General features: G+C 39.7%; 1 protein-coding gene across 1 annotated transcript in view; it reads right to left on the bottom strand.

Annotated features, from left to right (window-relative positions):
* Positions 1-26,377, bottom strand: part of Exoc6 (exocyst complex component 6) — a 138,929-nt gene that overhangs the window by 55,198 nt on the left and 57,354 nt on the right. The window contains exons 14-18 of the mRNA XM_075973922.1: positions 24,912-25,017; positions 22,435-22,544; positions 20,863-20,974; positions 19,777-19,911; positions 9,809-9,988 (exon numbers count right to left, since the gene is read on the bottom strand). Of these exons, the coding sequence (XP_075830037.1) occupies positions 9,809-9,988; positions 19,777-19,911; positions 20,863-20,974; positions 22,435-22,544; positions 24,912-25,017 (643 nt within the window). The remainder of the gene's footprint in view (positions 1-9,808; positions 9,989-19,776; positions 19,912-20,862; positions 20,975-22,434; positions 22,545-24,911; positions 25,018-26,377) is intronic.

Below are 26,377 nucleotides of genomic sequence, written 5' to 3'. Positions count from 1 at the left end.
AGCTTTCCAGACAGATAACATCACTAGTCTAAGCCCCAGATTAGGGGAACAGTGCTAATGTGGATACTAACTACCAGTTACTTGCAGCTGAGCAAATCTGACTATCGAAGATTGGGCTAGAGAGGCACTCATGTGGGGCACAGACATACATGCAGGCAAAAACACACACATAAACAAATAAGTAGACTGTATTAAAAGTAGAGTGAATATGTTTTAAAACAACAACAAAAACAAAAACATGAAGAAAGCTGGGCCTGGTGGTACAAGCCTAGAATCCTTGCTATTCAGAGGCTGAATAGGAGGATCAAGGCCTGCTTGGACAAGATGGCAAGACTGTGCCTCAAAATAGAATATCAATAGCAGAGCATTTCTCCAGCACAGGCAATGCCCTAAGTTCAACCACTGATAAACAAACACACACACATTCTATTACACATACATATGTGCATGCACACCCAAGTCAAGTAGGGTGATCAAGATAATCTTTTGTTCCCCCTAGGAACAGTCTTCAGAACAATATGGAATGATGTTCTGAATGAGTACTAAGTCCTTACAGGTTTCCAGTAGATCCCCCCAATTGCTCCTTTTTTTGCTTCCAAGGAAGCATTTGTCCTTAATACTACTGTCTATGACACTGATATCTATAAAAGTAGGGACTACAACTATATAACAATTTCCCTACACCTCAGGTTTCCTGGACAACAAAAGGAAGTGACTTTGGTGGTTTGAATTGTACTGGGCCCCAAAGACTCATATGTTTGAATGTTTGGCCCATAGGGAGTCTCACTAGTAGGAGGCATGGCCTTGTTGGAGTAGATGTGGCCTTGTTGAAGGAAATGAGTCCTTGTAGAGGTCTTACATGGTCATGTTATGCACAGTCTGGCTCACAGTCTCCTTCTGCTGCCCATGGATCAAGATGTAGAACTCTCAGCTTTTTCTCCAGCACCATGTCTGCCTATATGCCACTATACGCCCTGCAATGATAATAATGGACTGAACCTCTGAAACAGTAAGTTACCCCAATTAAATGTTTTCCTTTATAAGAGTTGCCATGGTCACGGTGTCTCTTCACAGCAATAAAACCCTAACTAAAACAGTGACTAAAAGAGTGACCCCATAGTCTAAACTTGTCATTTGTTTTATAAGACTATAGCCCAAGCTAGTGTGGAACTCAATTGTATGTGTACGTGTGTGCGTGCATGTGTGTCTGTGATAACCTTGGTTGTCCTGTCTTTTACCTCCCAATTGTTGAGATTGTATGCATATCTCACTCCCAGCCAAAAAGCTTTTTTTATTTCTTATTTTGGCACTGATTAAATACATGTCCCTACAGAAGGCAGAGAGGGCAAGAGGATACTGCAAGTTCAAGGCCAGTCTGTGCTACACAGCAACATCCTATCTCACAAAGCTAAACTAAAACTACTTTGCTACAGAGTACTACAGCATCTCTAGTACACGTGCACATTGGTCCACAAGCTGAATCTGTTGTAATGACATCCACATGCATTCCTCTCCCTGGTAACTTACAGCCAGGCCTTGACACCTGTCCTAATCCAGTGGCTTCCTACAAAACTCCCATGGTTATTTGATTCTAAGAGCCTTTCCATTATTGCTATTACTTCTTCTAATAAAGTCCTGACCAGGAGCAATTCAGAATAGTACCTTCTACAATGTTTAACACTGGGAGAGAACTTGAGAATGCTGTTACATTCACTTAGAACTAAAACTTCTTTCCAAGATTTGCCAGCATTTAGTTAACTGAGACATCAACAACCAGTGCACACCAAGTTCACGGTCTCAATGTGAATCCTCAATGGGCAAAACTTTGCTGGTATGTTATATGCATATTAGAGAAATAAAAATTATGAAAAACTTATAGAAACAGAATATTTCTGGAATACATGAAAAAAATTGCTGAATGTAAAAGTATTCTTTTCAAGCAAAACAAATAAGAAAAAAATCTCTCAGAACATGTTTTGGCAAAAGAGGTCCAGCATTATCGAGGCAGGCGTGAGAAATTAAAGGACCCACCGGCTCTGGGAAACAGAATACCTTTTGCATATTAAGAAAGTAATGAAGATGCACAGGATTTGGGATGGAAACAGTTTCATGTCCATCATGTACCATCATGAACTTCATCAAACAATGGAAATGATCGAACAACAACAAAATAAGCCCCTCAGAGAGAGTAGCTCAAGGGGCAGATTGTAGCTATGGACAGAAGGCCAGCTTACCATTCCCGAAAATACTGAAATAACTACATGATCTTAGTGTGCTTAGAACTTGTTATGTGTTTTCCAGGGATGGCATGCAGACACTCAAAATGGTCCACGTTTGACATCCACTGTAGGCTTTTCTGCAATACAGTCTCTAACAAAACTAGGTGGTCTCCAACTCCTGGTAATAGGACTGACTGCCTTTATACCAAGAAGATTGGGAAAGCACCAAAATTCGCATGTGGTGTGTGCCCAGGTAGACTTTGAGGGGCTCATGCTCTAAGACCTAAGTCCTTACGAGACTGTCTAAAACAAAGAGGCAGTCATCAGGCCTAGGGTGGAGCCATGTGTACTAAGTGTGTCTGTGACAGGATAGGTGTGCTTCCCTCCTGAGGAGCAGAAAATCACTGAAAAGTGAAAGCGTTGAAGGCACAGACACAGTCAGAAAGATAAATAAATATGAAGAATTTACATAATAAAACTCAAGGCACATTCTTAAAAAAGACTTTGTTATACTCGTGGGGTTTTGCATGTTTGGGCAATTAAATGCTTTAAATACCAACACATAGGCCATTCATGTTCTTCACATAAAGGAAAATGTATTCAGTATGTGCAGTTTTGAAAGGCATTTTCTGTTTAGGTATGTTCTCTTGACACAGGGTCTCACTCTAGTCATGGCTGACCTGCAGAAAGAACTTAATGTAATCCCTGTTTTCACTATTTCTCTTACAGTTACTTAAAAACGATTACCAAGTACTCTATTATACTACAGAAAATACAAAGATGAGTAGATACATTTTCTATAAGGGGACAAAATTCTAATGAGAGAAGGAGGAATCCAGAAACAGCTTGCATAGAAGGCAAAATATGAAAAGAAAGGGTAGAAGGGGAAAGTAACCTCATGTAGTGTGATCAGCAAAAGCTGTGTGAAAGAGGCCGCATCAGAGAGAACTCTGGAAGAAGATCCAAGCATTTTATAGCTATAAATGAAGCTAAGATAGACAGATTCAGGACACAATAAATATGCCAGTTTGGATAAAGCACAAGTTGAGTAATGTATTCAGAAATGTATCAAGAAAGGCTATTTTTACTAGCCCATGGAATTTTTATTTAATTTAGCACAATTAAAAACTCTTAAGTTTTGAATGGAAAAGTAAGATTAGGCCATGCTTTAGAAAACACAACCTGTACTTGTGGGATACACAAACAGAAGTAAGGTAAGAGAGCTGGTGCAGACCAATCAGAAGACAGGGACAATAGAAAAGGGAGAATACATAATAGAAACATTTAAATTTTACATGCTAAATTAGGTTGACCCCATAAGAAGAAATTTCAATATCTAATCATGTATTAGCTTTTATTCTGGCTGTTAAGGACACACAACTAGAGACAGAAAGGACAAATACAGTAAAAGTAAACAAAAACTTCAATAAAGTCATTTTTTAATAGTAGGAGTTAAGGTGATTCAGAAGAGCAGTCCTGGGCTGGAATGAGAAAGAAATATTTGCACTGGGTCATGATCACATGGCTCAGGTAAGTTGTGTTGTATAACATTTTCCTTCAAGATTAAACATTTCATCTTGCAGACAAGCTCTTTAGACAGGAAGTACACAATTCAAAATAGCTTCAGGAAGTTCCTGAAACTGACCAGATTCACTAGGCCTCTCCCTGCAAGAGCAGACAGGCCAAGCTGTTGAAGGTCACTCCCAGACAAATCAAGGAGCAAAGAAGACACTGAGACCAGGTCACCTGCCTAGAAGAAGCAGAAACCAGCCAAGCAGCCTAGAGTCACTTAGAAGAGAGACACTCTCTAACTTGTTGAGCTGCCTGCAGTTTGTGCAATGTGCTCCAGAACCCCAGCTTTTGTGAGCTGTCACCCACGATGGGGTGGGCCTTGGTGGTACAGCTGTCTTTGAGTCATTTATGATCCTGTAAGTAACTCTTTACCCATATTCCTTTAAGCCCTATAAGTAACCCCACTGTTGAACTCTGGTGGTATCCTGTGATGGTTAACATTATATTGATGGCTAACTTGGTGTTTAAAAGTTTAAAATCTTTGTGCTTAAGAAAATAAAGCAAAATTAGACCGCCAGAGGTTAAGGGCTATTAAGGGTTAATTTCTTACTGCTGTCTCTGCCTCTGTAGACAAAAGTTTATTTGCATGAGAGAACCTACTGCTTGCACTTAAACAGAATGTAACTTTGTGGTTATTGCCTTTGTAAACCCCTGACTGAAATGGCTGGGTGCTATGTTCAGGAATCTCGAGTCCTGGATAGGCCTGGCACCAATACATGAATAAAACCTCTTCTTTGTTAAAATGTATTCATGGTCATATTGGTGAAATCTCTAAACAGTCCAGACCCACAACAATCCATACTTTGGTCTGTGTGGTTCCCTATCTGTGGTGAGGAGATGCTGCTGTGTGTTGCATCTCCCCAGGAAAAGCTCTGTCACATAACACATGAACTCATGAATCAAAGAGACTCACAAACAGTGTGGACTCACGGATCACATAGATCCATGAATAGCATGGGCTCATGAGCTGCTCTGACTTTGTACTTGGCTAATTCCCCCCAAATGTACTGTGGTAAACTGTCGTAGATAAAGAGCATTCAGGAGAAGTACAAAGTCTTCAAAGGAGATGGTGCTAACAACTAATACTTTCTGAGCATCAGTTAGATGCCAGGCATTCTTCTAAACATCTTGTGCATCCTATTTCATTCAATCCTCACAAGAGAACCATGTCAAGCATATTCTCATTAGCATCACTTTATGGAGGAAAGACCTCAGAGAGGTTCCCAAAGCATTGCCATGCCCGTAGATATTTCCTATTGCCTTTCGTAATAAATTCCAGAAAATCCTGTCTTACCAAAACAGCTAACATTACCTTCAAACTTATGTTTCCACAGCCTACAAATATATTAAGGGCAATGTTAAAATAAAGTAAATCTTATTTTTCTCTTGGAAAAATAAGCCTGTGGGAAGTTTATCATTTTCTAATTTACATGCTAACTTTAGCCTGTATCTACTTACCGACAAGGCTGCATATCATTGGTGTTTGTCTTAGTCTGAGAAGGAAGTAAGGAGGCAATCAAATGAAAAGGGGAAATGTATTCTAATTACAACAGAAGAAACAGCGAAAGCAGCAAAACTAAATACACAATAAAACAAGACGAGTCTGTGTGCTGCTATATCAGAAAGGCATTAGATACCACAGGCATGTGATGGTCATTTCATTTTGAAGATTTGTAGGTGAGTTAATCAGATAAGTTTTTCTCCAAACATTTGAACACTTAATGAAGTTGAACTGTCATCATTAACATAATGAGCTCCCGCAGTTACTAAATGTGTATTGAACTGGCAAATTTAACAAATTCTTTGCTCTAGAGCAGTGGCTCTCAAACTTTAATTAACAATAATAATATTAAGAATTAAGTAATAAGTCAAAAATGCAGAGTTTGAGCTACAGAAATTATGTTAGGTCTACAACATGCATTGAACTTGAACATTTAGCAAGTAGAGTTTTCCACAGATGATTCTAATTCAAAAAGACATAAAATGTCTATTTCTTCCTAAGTAACAACATTATGGAGAATACAAAATTCTAAGGGTGCTCTGAAAGGGTAAATCACTATGTTCCAACACACTTCATGCAGCTTAAACTAAATTCTTTAAAGAATGAAGGCTTGCATCTTACAGCTAATTAAATATATTTTGTTCCCTAAGAAGTGAATAGTAAGCCAAAGTAAAAACCAAATTACTGGTCACAATTTAACTGCATATAAGCCTCTGCTGGCTTCTTCTTTTAAAATATCAATGATTAACAAAATATCAATTTCTTAAGTTAAAGGATTGAATTAAAACTGCTTATTTTTTAAATTACCTTTATTTTTCTTACTTTTTTGGAGATAAGAGTCTATGTGGCATAGTAATCAAATAAATTTTCTCCAGTTTATGATCCTCCTGAGAGCTAGGACTACAGACATGTACCATCCACCATCCATTATAATTAGGAATAAATGCATAATGTTTAGGTATCATAAAAACTTTGCAGAGAAAGGTACTAACTTAGAAGCGTGGGTCAAGCTTTTGTTAGCACAGCTGAGCTCAGAGCCTGCTCATTAGTGGAAGTTGAGCTTCTAGTAGAGATGAGACCAGACATCAAATACACAAATGTAAACTGGGGAAAACCCAGCCACCTAAGCTAATGAAGCTTGTACTTAGCAAGCTGACAACTGCTGGCTACGAGATTCATTCTTCAAGCAGACTGGGCTGGACTCGAGATAGCCACTAAGTCCTTCCTAGATTTAACTTTCAGTAACTTTTCTGATTAATTATGCCATCATACTTACTTAACTGTTTTCCATAATCTTTAAATATATATAGATATAATGGGAAATATATATGTCACAGAATCAAGGCAAAATGCAGTTAAAACTTTAGCAACTTTGTTAAGAAAAGTCAGTCACCAGCAAGACAATCCTATCAATCATCGGAGCTGTGCTCCTTTCTTCACTGCTCATTATACTACTTTTATAGGATCTGGAGGGGGAGGTTTCAAGACAGGACAGCTCTGGCTGTCCTGGAACTTGCTTTTTAGAACAGGCTGGCTTCAAACTCACAGAGATCCAGATGCCTCTGCCTCCTGAGTGCCGGGATTAAAGGCATGTGCCACCACAACTGGCTATGAATTATATTCAATGAAGCACACAAATACTGCATAAACAGTCCACATTTAAAAATTAACATTAATAAGAAAAGTTGTAAAATATATTCTTGCATTTTTAATATAATTTTTTCTGGTCACATAAAAAAGTATAATATAAAGCCAATGGTTCTACTCTTGATTTTAAAGTTCCCTCTACAGTTTACAGTCAAGAGAACAGGTGTAACTCACAAAAACTGAACCAACAAAGGAAAAGAAAGTCCCGAGTCTGCTTTCCAGCACCCACATGAGAGTCAGAACTACTTGTAACTCTAGTTCCAGGGACTTGTACACTCTTTGCTGGTCTCTGTCTGCACTGAACACATGTGATGCACTTACATACATGTAGGCAAAACACTCATGCACATAAAAAATCAATATGGTAGATAACATGTTTTGCATCCAAATATAGAAGCAAAATAGAAAGTACTGAATTAGCTTTTAAAATGATAAATTATTCAAAAACAGAGAAAGCCACTGTCCATTGCACATTGCCGGAGAACCACAGAGCGGCTGGAAGCCAGCTGTACAGGCACAGAGAAGGCAAATATGAGAGCGATGGACATGAGAGTGGAGAACGGGGAAAATAAACTGGAGAACAACTTGAGGACAGCTGAAGCTGTAGATATAGGGAGAAGAAAGGAAGCAGAAAGTAAAAAGAGGGAAAGGGGTAAAGAGAAGAAAGGCAGGGAGGGCAAGGCAGGGGATGAGAGGGAGGATGGTAGGTATAAGAAACAGAGAAGGCAGGAGGTAATTTTGTGGAAATCAGTGGAAAATGAAAATTTGTAGTCCTTTATTCAAAAATGTATGAACTTGAAGCTAAAAACAGCAGAATATTAAATCCTATTCAGAAGTCTCCGAGTGGGGAAGGCTACAACTGCACAGGTCACATGCGGAAGAGAGTGGCTCCAGGGGCTGAAGAGATGGCCCACAGCAGCCAGCTTACAGCCAGTTACAGCCTCTAACTCCAGCTCCAGGAGATCAGATGCTCTCTTCTGTCCTCTATGGGCACCCACACACATACACACAAATGTACACACATAACACCTAAATAAAAAAATAACAAATCTTTAAAAAAGAAATCAGTCCTGAAAACATAACCTCATGACTAGCTCCATTCCTGCTTGTTCTAAGGAGAAGAGCCCTAAGCAAAATGCGAAACAAACAAAAAAGTATATATAAATAACCCAGTCAGGGGAAAAGGTTTAGCAAATGCATGCATGTAAAAGGCACACAGTGCAAACACACAGTATTTATATACAACAGTAAAGTAAAGTCATGTCAATTCAGCAACTGTTCCTTGCTAAAAAAAAAAAAAAAAATAGAAACTATGGGATTTTCACAGCATGGGGGAACAGCTTCCTCAATGAAGTCTGTGAATAAGAAGATTTAAGGAACACAAGGAACATACTATATTCCAAAGACAGACACAGAAGAGCAACAGAAATCATGAAAGGGGAGGCAGAGGACCTGAAAAGAATGAAAAACACAAAGGTTATGCAAAGAAAAGTGGGTAACAGGCTGTAGTTCCAACCCTGGCTTTCTGGATATGAGGACCCAAAGCCAAAAGCACAAGGTAAGCCAGGCAGTCCAGAGAAAACAGGCAGTCCAGGGAAGACAAGCAGTCCTGGAAACAGGACACACCCACAGTTGCCACGTTCGTTGAACTCAATTGTCAGATGAGCAGATGGAAAAATTTGGTGTGACAGTGATAGCTCGGCAGGGGAAGAATTCATTTCTGTCACTGTGGTGGTGTGAAAGAAAGTGACCCCCAAAGGCAGTGGCACTATTAGAAGGTGTGGCCCTGTTGGAAGACGTGTGTCACTATGGCAGCGGGCTTTGACGTCTCTTTTGCTCAAGCTTCCCTCAGTGTGGCAGTCAGTTGACTTCCTGTTGCCTTGCAAGATACAGCACTCTCAGCTATTTCTCTAGCACCACATCTGCCTGCCCATCACCATGCTCCCCGTCATGATATCGGACTAAACCTCTGCAACTGCAAGGGAGCCATCCCAATTAAATGCCTTCTTTGTAAGTGTTCTCCTGGTCATGGTGTCCCTTCACGGCAATAAAAACCCTAAGACAGTCACTTTCTATAACTTATATTACAGCCAGGCACAACCTCGAAAGGGGCATTGTTTGAGCTAGATAAAGGCAGGATAAGTATATTTTAAATACACGATATATGTATAACTATGTCATAATGAAACCCATTATTTTATAGAATGAAAATAATTTAAAGGTTTTTTTTTTCTTCCTGAATATTTTCTTTAAACTATTCTATTTAACTATTTACAACAAAAGAGCAATTGATATTGGAAATACTGGGGATGCTTTCTCATTTCAAACAAAGGAAATAGCTAGTAGTATTTCTTTAGGTTCTACATAAATATTTTATTTTTAAATTCAGCTATATCTTATGCAATAGGATGTGCTGGTTAGTTTTCTGTCAACTTGACACAAGCTAGAGTCATCTGGGATGAATGGATGGATGGATAGATAGATAGATAGATAGATAGATAGATAGATAGATAGATAGACAGACAGACAATTTAAAATATCTAATATTTTCTTGTACCCTGTAAGCTAGAAAAAAACCCTATTGATTATACTGACTTTCATACAAACTCCTATTAAAGATTATTTCTATTTAAATCTATACTGTTGATTTCATGGGTTTGTTTTGCCTTTAACAGGAAGCTATAGTTATTTCAATTATAAATTAAAACCTCAGACAACTTCAGCTAGATTCTTTATCAAGTGATTTATAATAATAGAAAAATAAATGCACAAACTAAGAGGTTGATTTAAACAGCAAAGCACCCAATATTAAATCCTAAGATGGATTTTAGAAAGCAAACTTACAATATCAGAAATGGTTTATACTTACAGGCAAATGAGTAAACACTTGAAAGATGCTTCTCAAAAAATTAATAAGATCCATTAAATAACCACTTGCTCTTCCATCTGACTCAGCCATTGTCCAGTCATAATCAGCCAGCTGAACAAATTCATCAATTTTTTGATTGAGTTTGGTATATATTTCCCCTTCTGCTGCATGTCGAGCATCCTGAGACAAAAGACAGCAGTAAAAAACAGTTACAGAAGCAAGTGTCCTTAAATTTTAAGTGTTTTGTTTTATACAGTAAAGGTGTTTTCTGACACCTCAAAGCTGATCTGAATGATGTCATGTTTGCTTTCCTTCCCAATTCTACTGTCAACCTTTTGGTCTTAAGAGGCCTGTCTTCGTTTCCTTCCCTACTGCTGTGATGAAACACCCTGACGAACCAACTTAAGGGAGACCCTGTTTATTCCATTCATCACACACAGATGCCAGCTGCTGCTCAGTAACCTTCTTTACTTACAGAAACCCCAGACCCCAGCCAGAAGAAGGTGCCACTCACAGTGCCTTCCTTCCTTCCTCAATTAACAAACAAGATAGTCCCCTACAAGCATGCCCAGTGGTTCATCTCCTGGATGATTCCAGATTCGTTCAGCTGACAATACTAACCCCCTGACTTGTTCTCCTAACAGCCTATGAGAACGGCCTTTAGGAAGAACAGAAGCCAGAAAACAGAGGTTGTTGATGATGCAGACACCACACAGAGTCACTAAGGGAAAGTAAGTTGGATATCACAGAGAAAACAGAAGATAGTTGTCTTCACAGATGGCTGGTTTCAGAATCTTCCTCCCATTACAAACAATAAATTAAGGTCCCTTATAAAATGGTATAGCATTCACTTATAATTTAAGTACATGTTCCTGTATATTTTGTCATCTCTCTCTCTCTCTTTTTTTTTTCGAAACAGGGTTTCTCTGGGGCTTTGAAGCCTATCCTGGAACTACCTCTTGTAGACAAGGCTGGCCCTGAACTCACATAGATCCACCTCTGCCTCCCAAATGCTGGGATTAAAGGTGTGCACACAAATTGTAAATTCATGCAAACTGACTCCTAATTGAATGTAAATACATGCAAATCAACTCCAGCCACATTTTCAGGGATATCTTTATATGACCTAAATCAGGGTTCTCTGGTGCAAAAATGTCTTTCCCCATGGGTATTGTCAAAACAATTAGGGGAATTTTTTTAATAAAGAGGATACCTATGGTATTATAGTTTTGATTCATAAATGGTTAACCAAGAGCTAAAAAGTAAGCACTGGAAAATAACACGTCCAGAGACATCTTTTAAAACTCCGACACATAGTGAGTGTAATGGCCCATACTTTAATTCCAGCTGATGTGGGAGTGATTTCTTATTAATAAAGAAACTGCCTAGACCCATTTGATAGGCCAACCGTTAGGTAGGCGGAGAAAACAGAACAGAATGCTGGGAGAAAGAAGCTGAGTCAGGGAGTCGCCATGATTCTCCCACTCCAGGCAGACGCAGGTTAAGATCATTCCTGGTAAGCCAGCTCGTGGGCTACACAGATTATTAGAAATGGGTTAGGTCAATATGTAAGAGCTAGCCAATAAGAGGCTGGAACAGGCTGGACCAGGCAGTGTTTAAAAGAATACAGTTTCCGTGTAATTATTTCGGGGCATAAGCTAGCCATGCTGGCGGCCGGGGTGCTGGGGACGCAGCCCCGCCGCTCATATTACAACATCCAGCAATCAGGAGACAGGAAGACAGACCTCTGTGAGTTCAATGCTAGCCTCGTCTATGTAGTGAGCTCCAGGTCAAGCAAGAATACACAGTGAAACCTTGTCTGAAAACAAAACAACAACACAAACACACAACAACAACAAAACATTTTCCTGGAAAACTGGAAGAGTTTTCCTCTGGGGCAGGGTTCATGTCCAGAAAAGGCCTGAGAGGGTCTTAGCTCTCATTATGACCCCCTTGAGGCTTGTACAAGCAGGAAATGAAAGCTAAACAGAATCATTAACTTCTATGTATGTTTTTAAGGCATGCCTCAGCACACACAGAGTCTCTTACAAGACATGGATTTAACGGTCCTAGGCTTCCAGGGGCAATCTCAATCTAATCACTAGCTGACCATTAAGCTAAGCAAGTAGACCAGTGCCACACAAAGAAAACAGACTTCATAAATTCAGTCCAGAAAAACAATAAAGTGCCAACAGGAGGACCAACAAATCCAAGGATGAACGAATACTCATGTCCAAAACTGCCTTATTACTTCATTTTAAATGCCTGGTATCAATAAAAATTACAAACCATATAACAGATAGGAAAACATGGCCCCTCTAAGGAAGAGAGAACCAATAGAAGAATCTTTGAGGAAGCCCAGTTACTAGACTACAGGACAAAACTTCACATAAACTATCAAAACATGACCAAAGAGCAAAAGGAAACCTTTAAAAACTCTTGTCAGGTAGTGGTAGCACACGTCTTTAATCCCAGCATTCGGGAGGAAGAGGCAGGAGGATCTCTGTGAGCTTGAGGCCAGCCTGGTCTACAAGAGCTAGTTCCAGGATAGGCTCCAAAGCTACGGAGAAATCCTCTCTTGAAAAGACAAAACAAAACAACAAAAAAACTCTTTTAAGAAACAAGGAAAATACCTCAGTAAGTAGAAACTATAAACAGTCAAATTGCTAAGATGTATTAAGTTAAATGGGAAAGAATCATTAGGTTCAGTATCTGATGGAAGAAACAGATGATGAGCAATATAAAGCAACTAGACCTTACACAAATCTGCAGCACATTCCACTCAGCAATTGCTGGCCATATATTATTTCCTAAAAATAGAAAAAGATGAACTTAAAGGCTAAACACAGATTTCACAGCTGTGTTGACTTCTGGAGATAGGGAAGGGTACCTGGAAGGGACAAATGTAGACACGGCATTCAGAATAAGGACACAAGCCTGGATGAGCACAGGACTCGGACCTCATCTGGGCAGGTTTTTTATGCAGCAACTGGCAGTTAACACAGAAACTGACAACTTGTCCAAGTGTAGGAAATAAGTGCCTGGGAAGTGTTCAGCAACAATGAGACATTTATACCATGCCCCCTTCCCTCAAAGCTCAGGGGCTATCTATCTCAAAAGAAGGGGCAGACGGGTCTAAAAAGAGGGTTTGGGAGAAGACAAGTAAAAATCTGTCTCTTTGACACAACAGGACCCTTGCACACATGGGCTCAGAGCAGCTGTGACTGCATTCACAAGACTTGTACAAGATCACGCCAGTCAGTATTCCAGCACGGAGTGAAGAGGCATTCATGAGCCCCCGCCCCTAACTGAGGAGCTACTGACAACTGATGGCTGCTGGAATTAAGAGGAAGTTTTCTTTAAAGGCGTTACCCTGGTAGGTTCTCACTAAGCTTCAGCAGGTAGCCCTACACCTCTCAGTATATGGGTAGCACACACTAGACTCAGTGGGATAGAAATAAAAATAAAAAGAAGACATGAAGTTAGGAGGGAGAGTGGATATGAGAGGTGTTAGGGAGAAGCAGAGAGTGAATATGACCAAAATTCACTGTGTACAGGCTTGAAATTATCAAAGAATTAACAAAAATATTTTTAAAAGAAAGTATTTAGGATGCAAATAAAAAATAAAAATATATGGAAGAAAGCAAACACGGTATTGCAGGTGAAAGAAGAACTCAAGGTAAGTTAAAGAAGTGTCTTAGCTGTAAGTGTAAAAAAGTACTAAGTGTGATAACAGCAATGAGTTCTAACTCTGCTTTCAGTAACCTATACTCCCTGAAAAGTCTAATGCAATTAAACTCAGAGAAATTTTTTTTTTAACATACCAATCCCAGTTCCCACGCCCTCCTCTCCTCTCTTTCTCCCTACCTTCCCCCCATCCCACCCTTCATATCTGCTCCTCAGAGAGGGTAAGGCCTCCCCTGGGAAGTTAACTAAGTCTGTACATCACCTTGCTGAGGCAGAACCAAGATCCACCCACCCCTACCCTCATGTCTAGTCTGAGCAAGGTTCTCATAGGGAATTCTCCATAGGGAATGGGCTTACATAGCTGCTGTGGAAATCAATATGATAATTTCCCAGGAAATTAGGAATCAATCTACCTCAGCAATACCACTTTGGGGCATATACCCAAAGGAGGCACACTCACACCACAAGGACATTTGCTCAACTATGTTCATAGCAGCATTATTTGTAATAGTAAGAACCTGGAAATAACCTAGATGCCCCTCAACTGAAGATTGGATAAAGAAAATGTGGTACATTTACACAATGAAGTACTACTCAGCAGTAAAAAAAATCTTGAAATTTGCAGGCAAATGAACAGAACTAGAAAAAAAAAAACATCCTGAGTGAGGTAACCCAGACCCAGCAAGACCCAGCAAGTACATAATATATATTTGCTAATAAGTGGATACCAGACATAAAGTAAAGGATAACCAACCTACAGTCCACAACCCCAGAGAAGCCAGAACCCTCATCCAGAAACAGATAGATGGTGTGGGAGGTCCTTCTGTCTATGTATTGCTTTTATTAAATAATGAATAAAGGAACTGCTCTGGGCCTATAGCAGAGCTATAGGGGAACAGAGCTAGGCGGGGAAAACTAAATGGAATGCTGGGAGGAAGAAGGCAGATGCCACGGAGCTGCCAGAGTCAGACATGCTGAAACTTTGCTGGTAAGCCACTGCCATGTGGAAATACACACATCAATGGAGATGGGTTAAATTAATATGTAAGAGCTGGCCAATAAGAAGCCAGAGCTAATAGATCAAGTAGTGATTTAATTAATATAGTTTTTGTGTGATTATTTCAGGTCTAAGCTAGCTGGGTGGCCAGGAACCAACAAGCAGCTCCCTCCTCCAACAAATAGAAGCAGATGCAGAGATCCACAACTAAACACTGAGCCAAGCTCCCACAGTACAATCGAAGAGGGGTCAAGACCATGATGGGGACACCCAGAGAATCAGCTGTCCTGAGCTAGTGGGAGCTCACTGACTCTGGACTGACCACTGGGGAACCTGCATAGCACTGAACTAGGCCCCTGAATGCAGGTGACAATGATGTATCTTGGACAGTGTGAGCAGCCACTGGCAGTGGGACCAGGCTCTAATTCTAATGCAAGATCAGAGAAGTCTTAAGACTGAAGAGCTAACATTACATCTTATCAATGACCGAATCAGTATTATCAGTATATATCCAGGACCCTGAGTAAAAATCGTCCACCAAAGGGCATGGGGACACATACCTTTAATCCCCATACCCAGGAGGCAGAGGCAGACAGCTCTCAGTGAGTTCCAGGCCAACCAGAGCTACATATTAAGGCCATGGCTCAAAAACAAAGAAAAAAAAAGAATATCCACCTGGATGGAGGTGGGTGATCCTTGGACTTCCCACAAGGCAGGGAACTCTGATTGCTCTTTGGGCTGACGAGGGAGGGGGACTTGATTGGGGGAGGAGGAGGGAAATGGGAGGCGATGGCGGGGAAGAGACAGAAATCTTTAATAAATAAATCAAATAAATAAATAAATAAAGAATATCCACCAAAATGTAAGCTTCATTAAGGACAGAAGTTTTCATCTGTTTTACTCATCACAATATCAAGATCTCCAAATTACACAATTACACAATTTAACTTATTGGCACCATTTGCAATTGAACAATTGCAAAACAACATTTTGGAATTGTGCACTAGTAATTGGACAGTGGAGTCATCTTTAATGTGTATTAACCATAAGTAATACACACCCCTCTTTAACCTTCCTTGTTACATTAGGGAGTAATAGACTGTCACGTGCTTGTGGCCCACAGAACTACACCACACCTTAATGACACCACCTGTAGGTCAATTTCTCAGAGCAACATAAACATATTTATCACTTTGCATTTCGTCCAGTGTTCACGGTCAGCCCTTTCTTTCAAGTCTCATTCTCTTACTGATCTAAGCATACTGATACGGGTCCCTGCAGAACTGCAGTGAGGAAGCATTGCCAGAGCACAGACTGACAGAAGCTCAACACTCCAGAGCTCACTAACACTCACTTTGCTTCCAGGATCACCAGGCAAAGGAAACCTAGACACTGGCTCTTCCTGTCATCTATTATGTCCCCTACACACACACACACAGCTATCCATGACTTCTCCTCCTTTCTTGGGCTGCACCTAATGCAGGCAAGAAGAGAGAGAGATGCACAGCAAGTTCGTCTTTTACTCTCGGCCATAAGAAGCCAGTAATCTGCCTTTGAGCACTAACTCCATCTACAAAAACTTAAAGCTAGTCCCTAAGAGACCCCTCCAAACAAAATTTTATATAAATTTATATAAATCTTACTCTTTTATGGATCTATTTTAACTCTAGCCTTAAAAACAATGCTGTATTTCCATTTTATTTATTTGTTTACTTATTTATTTTTGGCTTTTTAGAGACAGGTTTTCTGTGTTGCCCTGGCTGTCCTGGAACTCACTATGTAGACCAGGCTGGCCTTGAACTCAAAGATCTGCCTGCCTCTGTGTCCCCCACCACCAGTGGTAGAATTAAAGGTGTGTGCTCCCTTCCCCAACTGCCTGCATTCCCATTTTATAGCCGCATAGTTTCATTATGGTAAAACAAAGAATGTTATTAGTTCACAATCTCTTGAAAGAGCTTAAGTATGGGATGACTGAAACACTAACCACAAGTCAAAGAACCAAATACCTAGGCATTTTGAAGCCATGTGGGAAAAAAATAAGTTTGAATCTGAAGGCAGAAAATGTAAAATGACAATAAAATCACTTACATTCTACTCAAATGAAGCAATTGTGTTTTCTAGGTCTGGGCATAGAGTTGCACACCTTTAATCCCATGCTAGGGAGGCAGAGGGAGGTGGATCTGTGAAGTCAACCCGTGACTTCCAGGCCAACTAGGGCTACACAGTGAAACTTTGTCTCAAATAAAAATAGTGTGTGTTCAGAGAAAAAGTGATTCAGATTACACTAGCTTGTTTAGTTTTGTTTGGTAAAGGAATTAAGCAAAACTGAAGTAGAGAATATAACAATTCATTTTTTTGTCACTGTTCTATCAAGAACTTTGGTGATTAACCTACTTTTCTAAGGTAACATCAAGAAGTTCTGCTTTTCCTATATACTGGGTTAACGTCTTTTAAATTAAGAGAGAGCTTATTTTAGGACATATTAATGCCTTCCATAGACTATAATAGCAAGCAAAGAACTCTAAGTAAAAACTTTAGTGACTACACAAGGTAGAAAAATAATCAGCTAGTACTTCTGAACAGGAGCAGTAAACATTTCAAAGGACTTCACTAAGCACCAGGCTCCAAATACAATCACTGGGAAGTGCATGTGCCCTTGGCCTGCATGAACTGACACACTGCTATATTCTCTTAATTAAAATGTAAAATTCAGCTTATAAAATAATACTCTTCCTTTGCTAGTTAAAGAAACGGTGCCCTCTAGGGGCAGAAATGTGTCTAGGAAAAAGTGCCAACCTCTGCTTCCAAGGTATGAAAATGCTCTCCTACCATTAGCGGTGCTTCTCAGCCAAAGGTGTGTTTAACATACACAAGCTTCTGCACCTCCCGGACTGGAAGCACACGTGTCCTGAATAAAGGCTAACAGATCAACACTGTTAGTAAACACCTACAACTTCCGGTTATCTATGGTTCCTTCTTTAAAATCACCCAAGTATAGTTTTGGAAAAAAACACAGTTATGGGTTTGGACAGAGCTAAATCCAGATCTAGTCCCAAGGATGGGTCCTGATGAGGTCAAGTTGATTGGTAATTCCCATCTTACGAGCAAAGAATCCTGTAATAGCTAGGCATGAAGTTTGGAGATGTGACCAGGGAGCATTTTACCATGAGGAAGAGCTGCGTGGTCACCGTGTAGACTCTGTACACTGTAGAGTGTGGTGATGAAGCCAAGCTTGTATAGATTAGAGGTAACACAGATTAGAGGAAGAGATTCTGGGTCAGTCAACTTCACCCTCTCCTGAAATCTGCCTATCCTTGGACCTTTCAGTCACAATGGGCAAACATTTTTCCCACTATTGTAATTTTCCAACGGGCCTTGATTTGTTGTCCAAGTTAGTCTTCAATTTCTGGGCACAAGTGATCCTGCTGCTTAAGCATCCCACATAGCCATAACACCCAGACCCCTTATTGTTTAAGGAAGTTTAAGTTGTTTTTCTTACCATTTTTTTTTGCTAATATCACTGATTAATACAAGTATCTCATTTGAAACACTTTCTGAACACTTAGGGACAAAAGGGTTAATTTTAATCATTTAGATTAAAATTAAAATTAATTTAGATTAAAATTTAAACCTTTTGGAGGCCTTAAAAATAGAAATGAGAGGAAAAGTTAAAACCACCTCAACAAATGTGTCCTCCTTAGCTAGTTTTTATTCTGACTCGAGAAACAATATGCCAATAAACCATTCTGAACACTGAACTTTCTGGTTTGAATTACACGGCATACAGCATTCAATTCATCGTCGAATGGCACCACTGGTGCTGAAGGCAGACAGAAAACAGATTAACACAAGAAAACCTAATATTCACTCATGAGAAGGAACTTGACAATGAGATGGACAGAAATTGTGTATTTTAAAAGCTAGGAAGATGCCTTTATTTGATACACAAGCATGAGAACCTGAGTTCAAGTCCCCAGAACCCACATAAGAGTGGGTGCCACAGCAGGCACCTGCAATCCCAGCATTCCTACACTGGCATGGGCAGCAGAGACAGCGAGCCTGGTGTTCACAGCAACAGCACAGTCTCAAAGGAGAGGCCGGCCCAGGAGCTTGTGAGGATTCTTCTCCCTGTCCTCTCGCTAGGAGTGCTGGGATGACAGACACAGCTGTACCCAGCTTCTGGGGGGTTCTGGGGATCTCAGCTCAAGTCCTTGTGCTTGGTGATGTCATCTAGCATATGGAACTGCAACTGAGTTGGGGAAGAAATGCCCTGAGTGAAGGGGGGGGGGCAGTGTCAGCAACCTGGAACACAGAAGAGACACAAGCAGGAGGAGGAAGCTGGCCAGTACAAGACTGCACTCTAGATGCCATGGGGTGAGGCACTCAGCACCACCATGTATTCACCAGTATAACGCCTGGCCTCATCCTAAACCCAAAGCAATAAAGATAAGGAATCCTGGACTGAAACTTGTAGAGCTGCCAGCCAAAAGTAGGCTTTGCCACTCTGTTTCTTGGGTTCTATCGCAGCAACAGAGAGCTGCCACGGTCAGCAGCTCATCTACAGCTCAGGAGTAATAGAGTAAGAAAACGGGCTATGTCGGGCGTGGTAGTGCACACCTTTAATCCCAGCACTCGGGAAGTAGAGTAGGCAGATCTCTGAGTTCAAGAACAGCCTGGTCTACAAACTCAGTTCCAGGACAGCCAGGACTGTTACACAGAGAAACCCTGTCTTGAAAAACCAAAAATAATAATAATAATAAAAACTGAAAGAAAGAGAATAAAGAAAATCAAATTATAAAAAACACGGGAAATTAATCTGGTATTCTGCTTAAACACCATTAATTGGTGAGTCTCTCAGCACAGTCCATGGTCTCACACAATCTGAACTCTTTTCAACCTGACATAGGAATTTGAATCTATTTTTCTTCAGATCAGAACAAGGATAGAAAGCAAACCTCATACTTCATTTTTAATTTCCAAATACACACAAACATGTACATTTATTAAACTATGAAACATTAATGGATATTCAGTTAGTCTAATTCAGTACTACCATTTATTATCAAAACATGAACAAACTATATTATAAAAAATCAAAACTATTTTTAATATTTCATTAAGATGTTTAAGTTGCTAAGAGGAACTCACACAACTGATTATCATTATGAGCAGTGATTATCTCTAATATATTCTCAGTGTTTAGAATATAATAAAAATTATCTTTAATTTCCCAAAGTTTTCATATAATAATTTAGCAAAATTATTTTGGTCAGATTTTATATACCTTAAAAGTAGAAAGTCCATAAAGCCTTGTGGTGTGAACAGTTTCTTGAGAAATATTCGTTATGTTAGTTATAAAGTCCTCCAGGTATTTGCAAGCTTGCTCCAGGTGTGTTGTGTTTATGATGATTTGCACCAACTAAAACACACGAAAGCCACAGTAAATACAGATCATGCCTGTGCAGGACTAATTGGTTTTCAAAAAGCACAATCATTACTTCCAGTCTTCCTTTGTACTGTGTCTGCATAATTCCAGCAAAACAGGATACAACTGGTTATCTGACTTCCAAAGTATATCCTAAATACTTCTTACAAGAATTAATGTTGTTTTAAAAATAGGCATATTAGGAGTTCACAGCCAATTACTTTGAAATAACTTTCAATAGCAATTTGCAGATCCCATACACTTAACAAGTACAAAATGAGGATTGTAACTGTCTATGTAAAGGCTGAAGTCTATTCTCTTCACACCTCCAACTGTCTACTACTCCCCCAAGTAAACTCTTCCCTCCTATTTCCTTTTTTTAAAGTTTTTTTTTAATTTCAATGTGTGTCTTATTTGCACACACATTTGCACAGCATGTGCATGCGGTGGTGGAGGCCAGAAGAGGGTGTCAGAGCCCCTGGACCTGAGCTACAGATGCTGCCAGCTGCTATGTGGGTGCTGGGAATTGAACCCAGGCCCTCTAGATGAACAGACAGTGCTCTTAACTGATGTGCCATCTCTCTAGCTCCTCTCTCACATTCTGAATTGTACTGATGTTTTTATTTTTTTAAAGCATACTTACATTAATAAATTTTAAATGCAAAGCTACAGGATAACATTTCCCATTTTTTGTTGTTATTGTATGTGTATGGGTGTTTTGCCTGCATGTGTGTCTGTGTAACACATGCGTGCCTGGGGCTCACAGAGGCCAGAAGAAGGCATCAGGTCCCCTGAAACTGAAATTACAGGTGGCTATGAGCTGCCATGTGTGCAGTGGAAATCTAGCCCAGGTCCTCTGCAAGAGCAATTATATGCTCTTTCTCTGAGCTATTTCTCTGGCCCCAATTTTTTCAAATAGAACATTTGATTATTATTTCTTCTTACCTCTGTCAAACCTATATGAGGTTTTCTAATAAGGTTCAGTAAACAGCTACTCAGAATTCTGGTCAGCAGCAGATTTGTTGATTTCCTAAGCATATCATCTATTTCTGTTGAGCTAAAAACAAATGTTAATATTGATAAAATTTTCCAAGACCATAATTAGTTAACATTCTCAATAATGTAATATAACTTACTAAAGTTATTTTTTCTATGTCCTATCTTTTGTATCATATAAAATCATATATCCTTATTTTTATATGCATGTATATATATTATATAAACAGCAATAACTTACTGAGCTACAAACTTCAATTTAATTTTAAAAGCGATCATTTCCCCTAAAGCAGAATGTTCATTTATAACTTAAATGTTCATTATAATTTAAATGTACCAAATCAATCAAGATAAAAAAATCATGAGCTACTTTGTACAAAGCATTATTATAATTCTCCTGTAAAGCAGTCAGTTTGTAAGTCACTTTATACACGATAAGAGCTAAAAGTTACTTCTAAAATACAAATTGCGAGACTGGGGGTATAGCTGGGTGGTAAAGTGCTTGCCTGGCATATACGAGGCCATGTAATACCAGAGCAGTAGGAGACGGTGTGCTCTGATGCATCTCTGGTCCCTGCCTGAATTATCCATGCAGCACTCCTACCTACAGTGTGACAACCAAAAATGCCTCTAGGCTAAGCATTGCAAATTGCAGGGAAATAGTTTTCAGCGGGGAAAACCAAAATTATCCCATTAGGACTCGTGCCTTAAATATGAGTAAAATTTTATCAGCCTTTATACAAAGCTAATTCCAAAATTCAAATTTCTATACTTCTCCAAATTTAACAGTAGGTTAATCAAGTATGACCTTCAGTATTAAAAGGATCAACATTTAGCTTAGACATAAGTACTTGTAAGAATAGTCACATTGTATACATTACCAATTTATAAAATCTTAAAGTAGTTAATGTTTTAGATTTAGCTCTGTAGTTTTAGGAGTAATCTGTAGACCTGGAGGGAAATGCAACTGAATAAATGCTAACTATTTAAAGGTAAAAGATCATTACTGATGAAATCTTCCTTCAAATGTCTTTTAAAAGTGATGAAGGGGCTAGAGAGATGGCTTAGCAGTTAAGATCAATAGCTGTTCTTCCAGAGGACTCAAGTTCAATTTCCAGCTCCCACATGGTGGCTCACAACCAAATGTAACTCTAGGGATCTGATGCCCCCTTCTGGTCTTCTTGGGCACCAGGCATGCATACATACATGCAGGCAAAACATCTATACCCACAGAATAAAATACTACTAACAATAATATATAGGCAAAGGATATGTGGCAAAATATTTATTACAGTTAAATCTAGATGCTGAGGGCAAAAAGCTTTCCCCATCAAATGTGTCTCAACACCAAAATAACAGAGAGTTAAATAAGATAGTTACAGCAACCTAACCTGAATATAACTCAAATAAGGAAGCCTTTCCAACCAGATGACAGGTCACTAAAGAGTCATGGTTTGGAAAGAAAGTACTGGCACTTCCTAAAAGCATACGACAAAGCAGGTTTCATGTTAATGAGCTTACCTTCGGTGTAGGGACTCTGAAAATTTAAGGCTGGCATAAATAAATTCTTTAACTTGAATATAAATAAGAGGCACTGACTGGGACATGGGAAACTTCTTTGGAAAAGATTGCTGTAAAAAGAGAAAGTGAATAATATTTCTGAGACTTTTTTTTTTTAATTCTAGCTTCTATAAAGGTAAAAAGTTAAGATGATTTCACAACTGATGTAAATAGTTGCATAAAATTCTATGGTTATATTTTACATTATTCTTATCTGTTCTGCTTTGTTTTTAACTTTCATCTATTTATTTAGTTAGTTAGCTAGCTGTTTTGAGACAGGATCTCACTAGGTAGCCTCTTGGCTGGTCTTGAACCTGTGGTTCTCCTGATTTTGTTTCCCAAAGGCTAGGATTACAGGCATGTACTGCCATGTCTAGCCTACTTTTAATTTTAAACAAATCCTTTATTTTATTTATTTATCTATTTTTAAAGCACAGCCATTGCCTTCGGTGATGTCATGCACTTTTAATCCCAGCACTTGAGAGGCAGAGGCAGGTGGATCTGAGTTCAAGGCCAGTCTGGACTATAGAGCAAGTTTCAGGACATCCAGGTTTACACAGAGAAACCCTGTCTGAACAAAACAAAACAAAAAAGTACAGCCATTTAATCCTTTGCTTAGATCATAGTCAGACTCTGCTGAGCACAGACTTCACATGTCAATGTTACTTTGTGTCATAATAGCGCAAGCACTACACGGGCTATGCTTAGCTGTTTGCTTCTTTCTAGTCACAAGAGACGGGTGGCCATGAAAAGAACAGACAAGTTTTCTGACTTAGAGGGCTTTTGTTTGGGGTTGTTTTGTTTTGGGGGAGTTGTTTATTTTTAATAAGTATGTATTTGCATAAGATATGAAGTGTCCACGTGGTGTATGCACATATGTATGCAGACGTGTCTGCATACACAGAGGCCAAAAGAGTAAACCAAGTTCTGCTCTATTGCTCTTCACCTTAACCGTTGAAGAGTCTCTTGCTGAGTCTGGAGGAGGCCAGCAGTCAGCCATTCTCCTGTCTCTGCACCATGGTGGCACAGGGATCATAGGCAGATATAGCTTAATCTGGCTTTTATGTGGGCGCTTGGGGATCCGAGTTCAGGTCCTCACATTTATGCAGCAAACGCTCTTACCTACTGTGCCATCTCCTCAGCCCAGGTTCTTAGCAGCAGTAACAACCCTTCATGTAACTGTCACTGAAGGTGTGAGGCCACTTAAGATGGCATCCAGTATAGTCCAAGTTTCAGAACATATCTTAGTTTTTCTGATCACCTTGCCACGATTTACTTCTAAACTATTTTATCAGCCAACAGTCACTTGAAAATTCTCAATCGCCAAAAAGGGAAAATCTTCCAAGATCTTAACCTCAAAGCCCCTCATTTATTCTTTAGTCTAACTAGACATCTACCTTCATACTGACTGCACCCTTGCTATGGCTGTGAGTACGCCCTACTAGACCACCACCAGCTCCCCAGCTAAGTCCGTTTGGCCTCTCTGAAGACCTGGTGCAGTGGCCTCTTCTTCTGAAACAAACTCTCCTCCCTCCCTGAGATCCTGCCCAAGCCTGGCTTTCTCTCCTTCAGCTTCTCTACCCGCTCTAGTTCTCTTACTCAGCTATCTTTTTATTATTGCTATGACTTACAGCTTTGTCCTAAATAAATTTCAAAGAGCTAGAAAAACAAAAATAAGAGAAAATAAAAATTTAAAACTATGCAAAATATAATATTCACTTTGGATTTTGTATGTGTCTGAGAGTTGTTCATGAGAGGTGAACATGAGTGCGTGTTCATGTGGACATTTTTGCATCAGTATGGGGACAATGCATTCCACAGTGATTGTGTGAAGGCTATAGGTCAGCCTCGGTGTCAATCCTCACCTTCCACCTTGGTTGCAAAGTATAATATTTTTTTCCTCTAAGAACTAGTTCTACTCAGAGATAATGGATATGTGTGACTATGCATGTGTGTACACATGATTGTGTGCACAATTATAAAAAAATTACATTGCTATTTTGACTCTGAACACATATTCCTTCTTCCAGAAGAAATCTACAGGCAGCTACTACCATCACATATCTTTCATAGAAAGTGTGTGTATGTGTGCACACACACTTCTGGGCTGGTTATTCTGAGTTCTTTAAGAAAGCAGGCTGATGCTGGAGAGATGGCTCAGAGGTTAAGAGCATTGCCTGCTCTTCGAAAGGTCCTGAGTTCAATTCCCAGCAACCACATGGTGGCTCACAACCATCTGTAATGAGGTCTTCTGGCCTGCAGGCATACACACTGACAGAATATTGTATACATAATAAATAAATAAATAAATAAATATTTAAAAATAAATAAATAAATAAAAAGAAAGCAGGCTGAACAAGCCACGAGGAACAGCCATATAAGCAATAAATATAATGATTTTTTTTTTCTTAATCCTTAAGTGAAAAACTAGCTTGTACCTTTTCCAGGTCAGGATCTTGAAAGGGAAATTTACTGATAACTACTTTATATTCTTCTTCGCTGCCAATAGGGATGGGGCTGTAATTATCTTCTTCAAAAATGTCCCTGTTAAATAAGAAAAGTTCAAATCTTATTATTGTGACATTAGACTACTGTATCTTTACAAAACCAAAAGCAGCTCTGACAGTTTTGTTTATTTTGCCAATTAAAAGTCACAACAGAAAAACACTCATCACCCAGAATTCTAAGATCCAGTATAGCTCTTGTCTTGCAATTCGTTTCCAGAATCCTGGTTTTAGTTTCACATCCTCGCGGAACTTCATTTTTACCTTTCCTGCCCAGGCTATCTCTCAAGATGGTGCCTTCTGGAAAAGTTGAAGTTCTGAAGATCAAAATACTGTGTCTATTACTCAGTCTCCGCCCACCGTGGATGGAAAGGGCACCTCCTAGTTACTGTGTGCTCACCTAGGCAGATGTCCTGCAGTTAGACAGGGCTATGGTAGACATGACTAACTGGTTTTAGCCACTGTGGAAGTGATGCCCACTGCTCTGAGCTGACCTTACTCTCCTGGGAGACAATGGGTTGAGAAGTTGTAATCACAACCGAAGTGGCTCAGATCTCGACTCTGGTGTGAGAAATAAGCAACCTTCACCACTGAGCCTTGGAGGACTATTATGACCCACTTGGCTTGTACCCACCCATCAACTGACTTTTATTTTGTTTTTTAGTTTTTAGGTTTTTTTAATTAATTAATTTATTTATTAAAGATTTCTGTCTCTTCCCCGCCACCGCCTCCCATTTCCCTCCCCCTCCCCCAATTAAGTCTCCCCCCAGCCCGAAAAGCAATCAGGGTTCCCTGTCCTGTGGGGAGTCCAAGGAACCCCCACCTCCATCCAGGTCTAGTAAGTTGAGCATCCAAACTGCCTAGGCTCCCACAAAGCCAGTGCGTGCAGTAGGATCAAAAACCCATTGCCATTGATCTTGAGTTCTCAGTAGTCCTCATTGTCCGCTATGTTCAGAGAGTCCGGTTTTATCCCAGGCTTTTCCAGACCCAGGCCAACTGGCCTTGGTGAGTTCCCGATAGAACATCCCCATTGTCTCAGCGTGTGGGTGCACCCCTCGCGGTCCTGAGTTCCATGCTCGTGCTCTCTCTCCTTCTGCTCCTGATTTGGACCTTGAGATTTCAGTCCTGTGCTCCAATGTGGGTCTCTGTCTCTGTCTCCTTTCATCGCTTGACTTGTTTGAGGCAGGGTTTCACTGTGTAGCCCTGGCTGGCCTGGAACTCACTATGTATACTAGGATGATCATGAACTCATAGAAATATGTTTTATGAATGCAATGGTTTATGTTGCCTTAAAAATTAAGAAATTCTATCATCTGCACTGACACAGAAGAACTTTTAGGACATCATGCTAAATGAAATAAGTCCTGGTTTAGAAGACAAATACTGCATGGCTTTACTTA

Source organism: Microtus pennsylvanicus, chromosome 5, assembly GCF_037038515.1.
Source record: "Microtus pennsylvanicus isolate mMicPen1 chromosome 5, mMicPen1.hap1, whole genome shotgun sequence".
Classification (NCBI taxonomy): domain Eukaryota; kingdom Metazoa; phylum Chordata; class Mammalia; order Rodentia; family Cricetidae; genus Microtus; species Microtus pennsylvanicus.
This window is presented reverse-complemented; position numbering and strand designations above follow the sequence as displayed.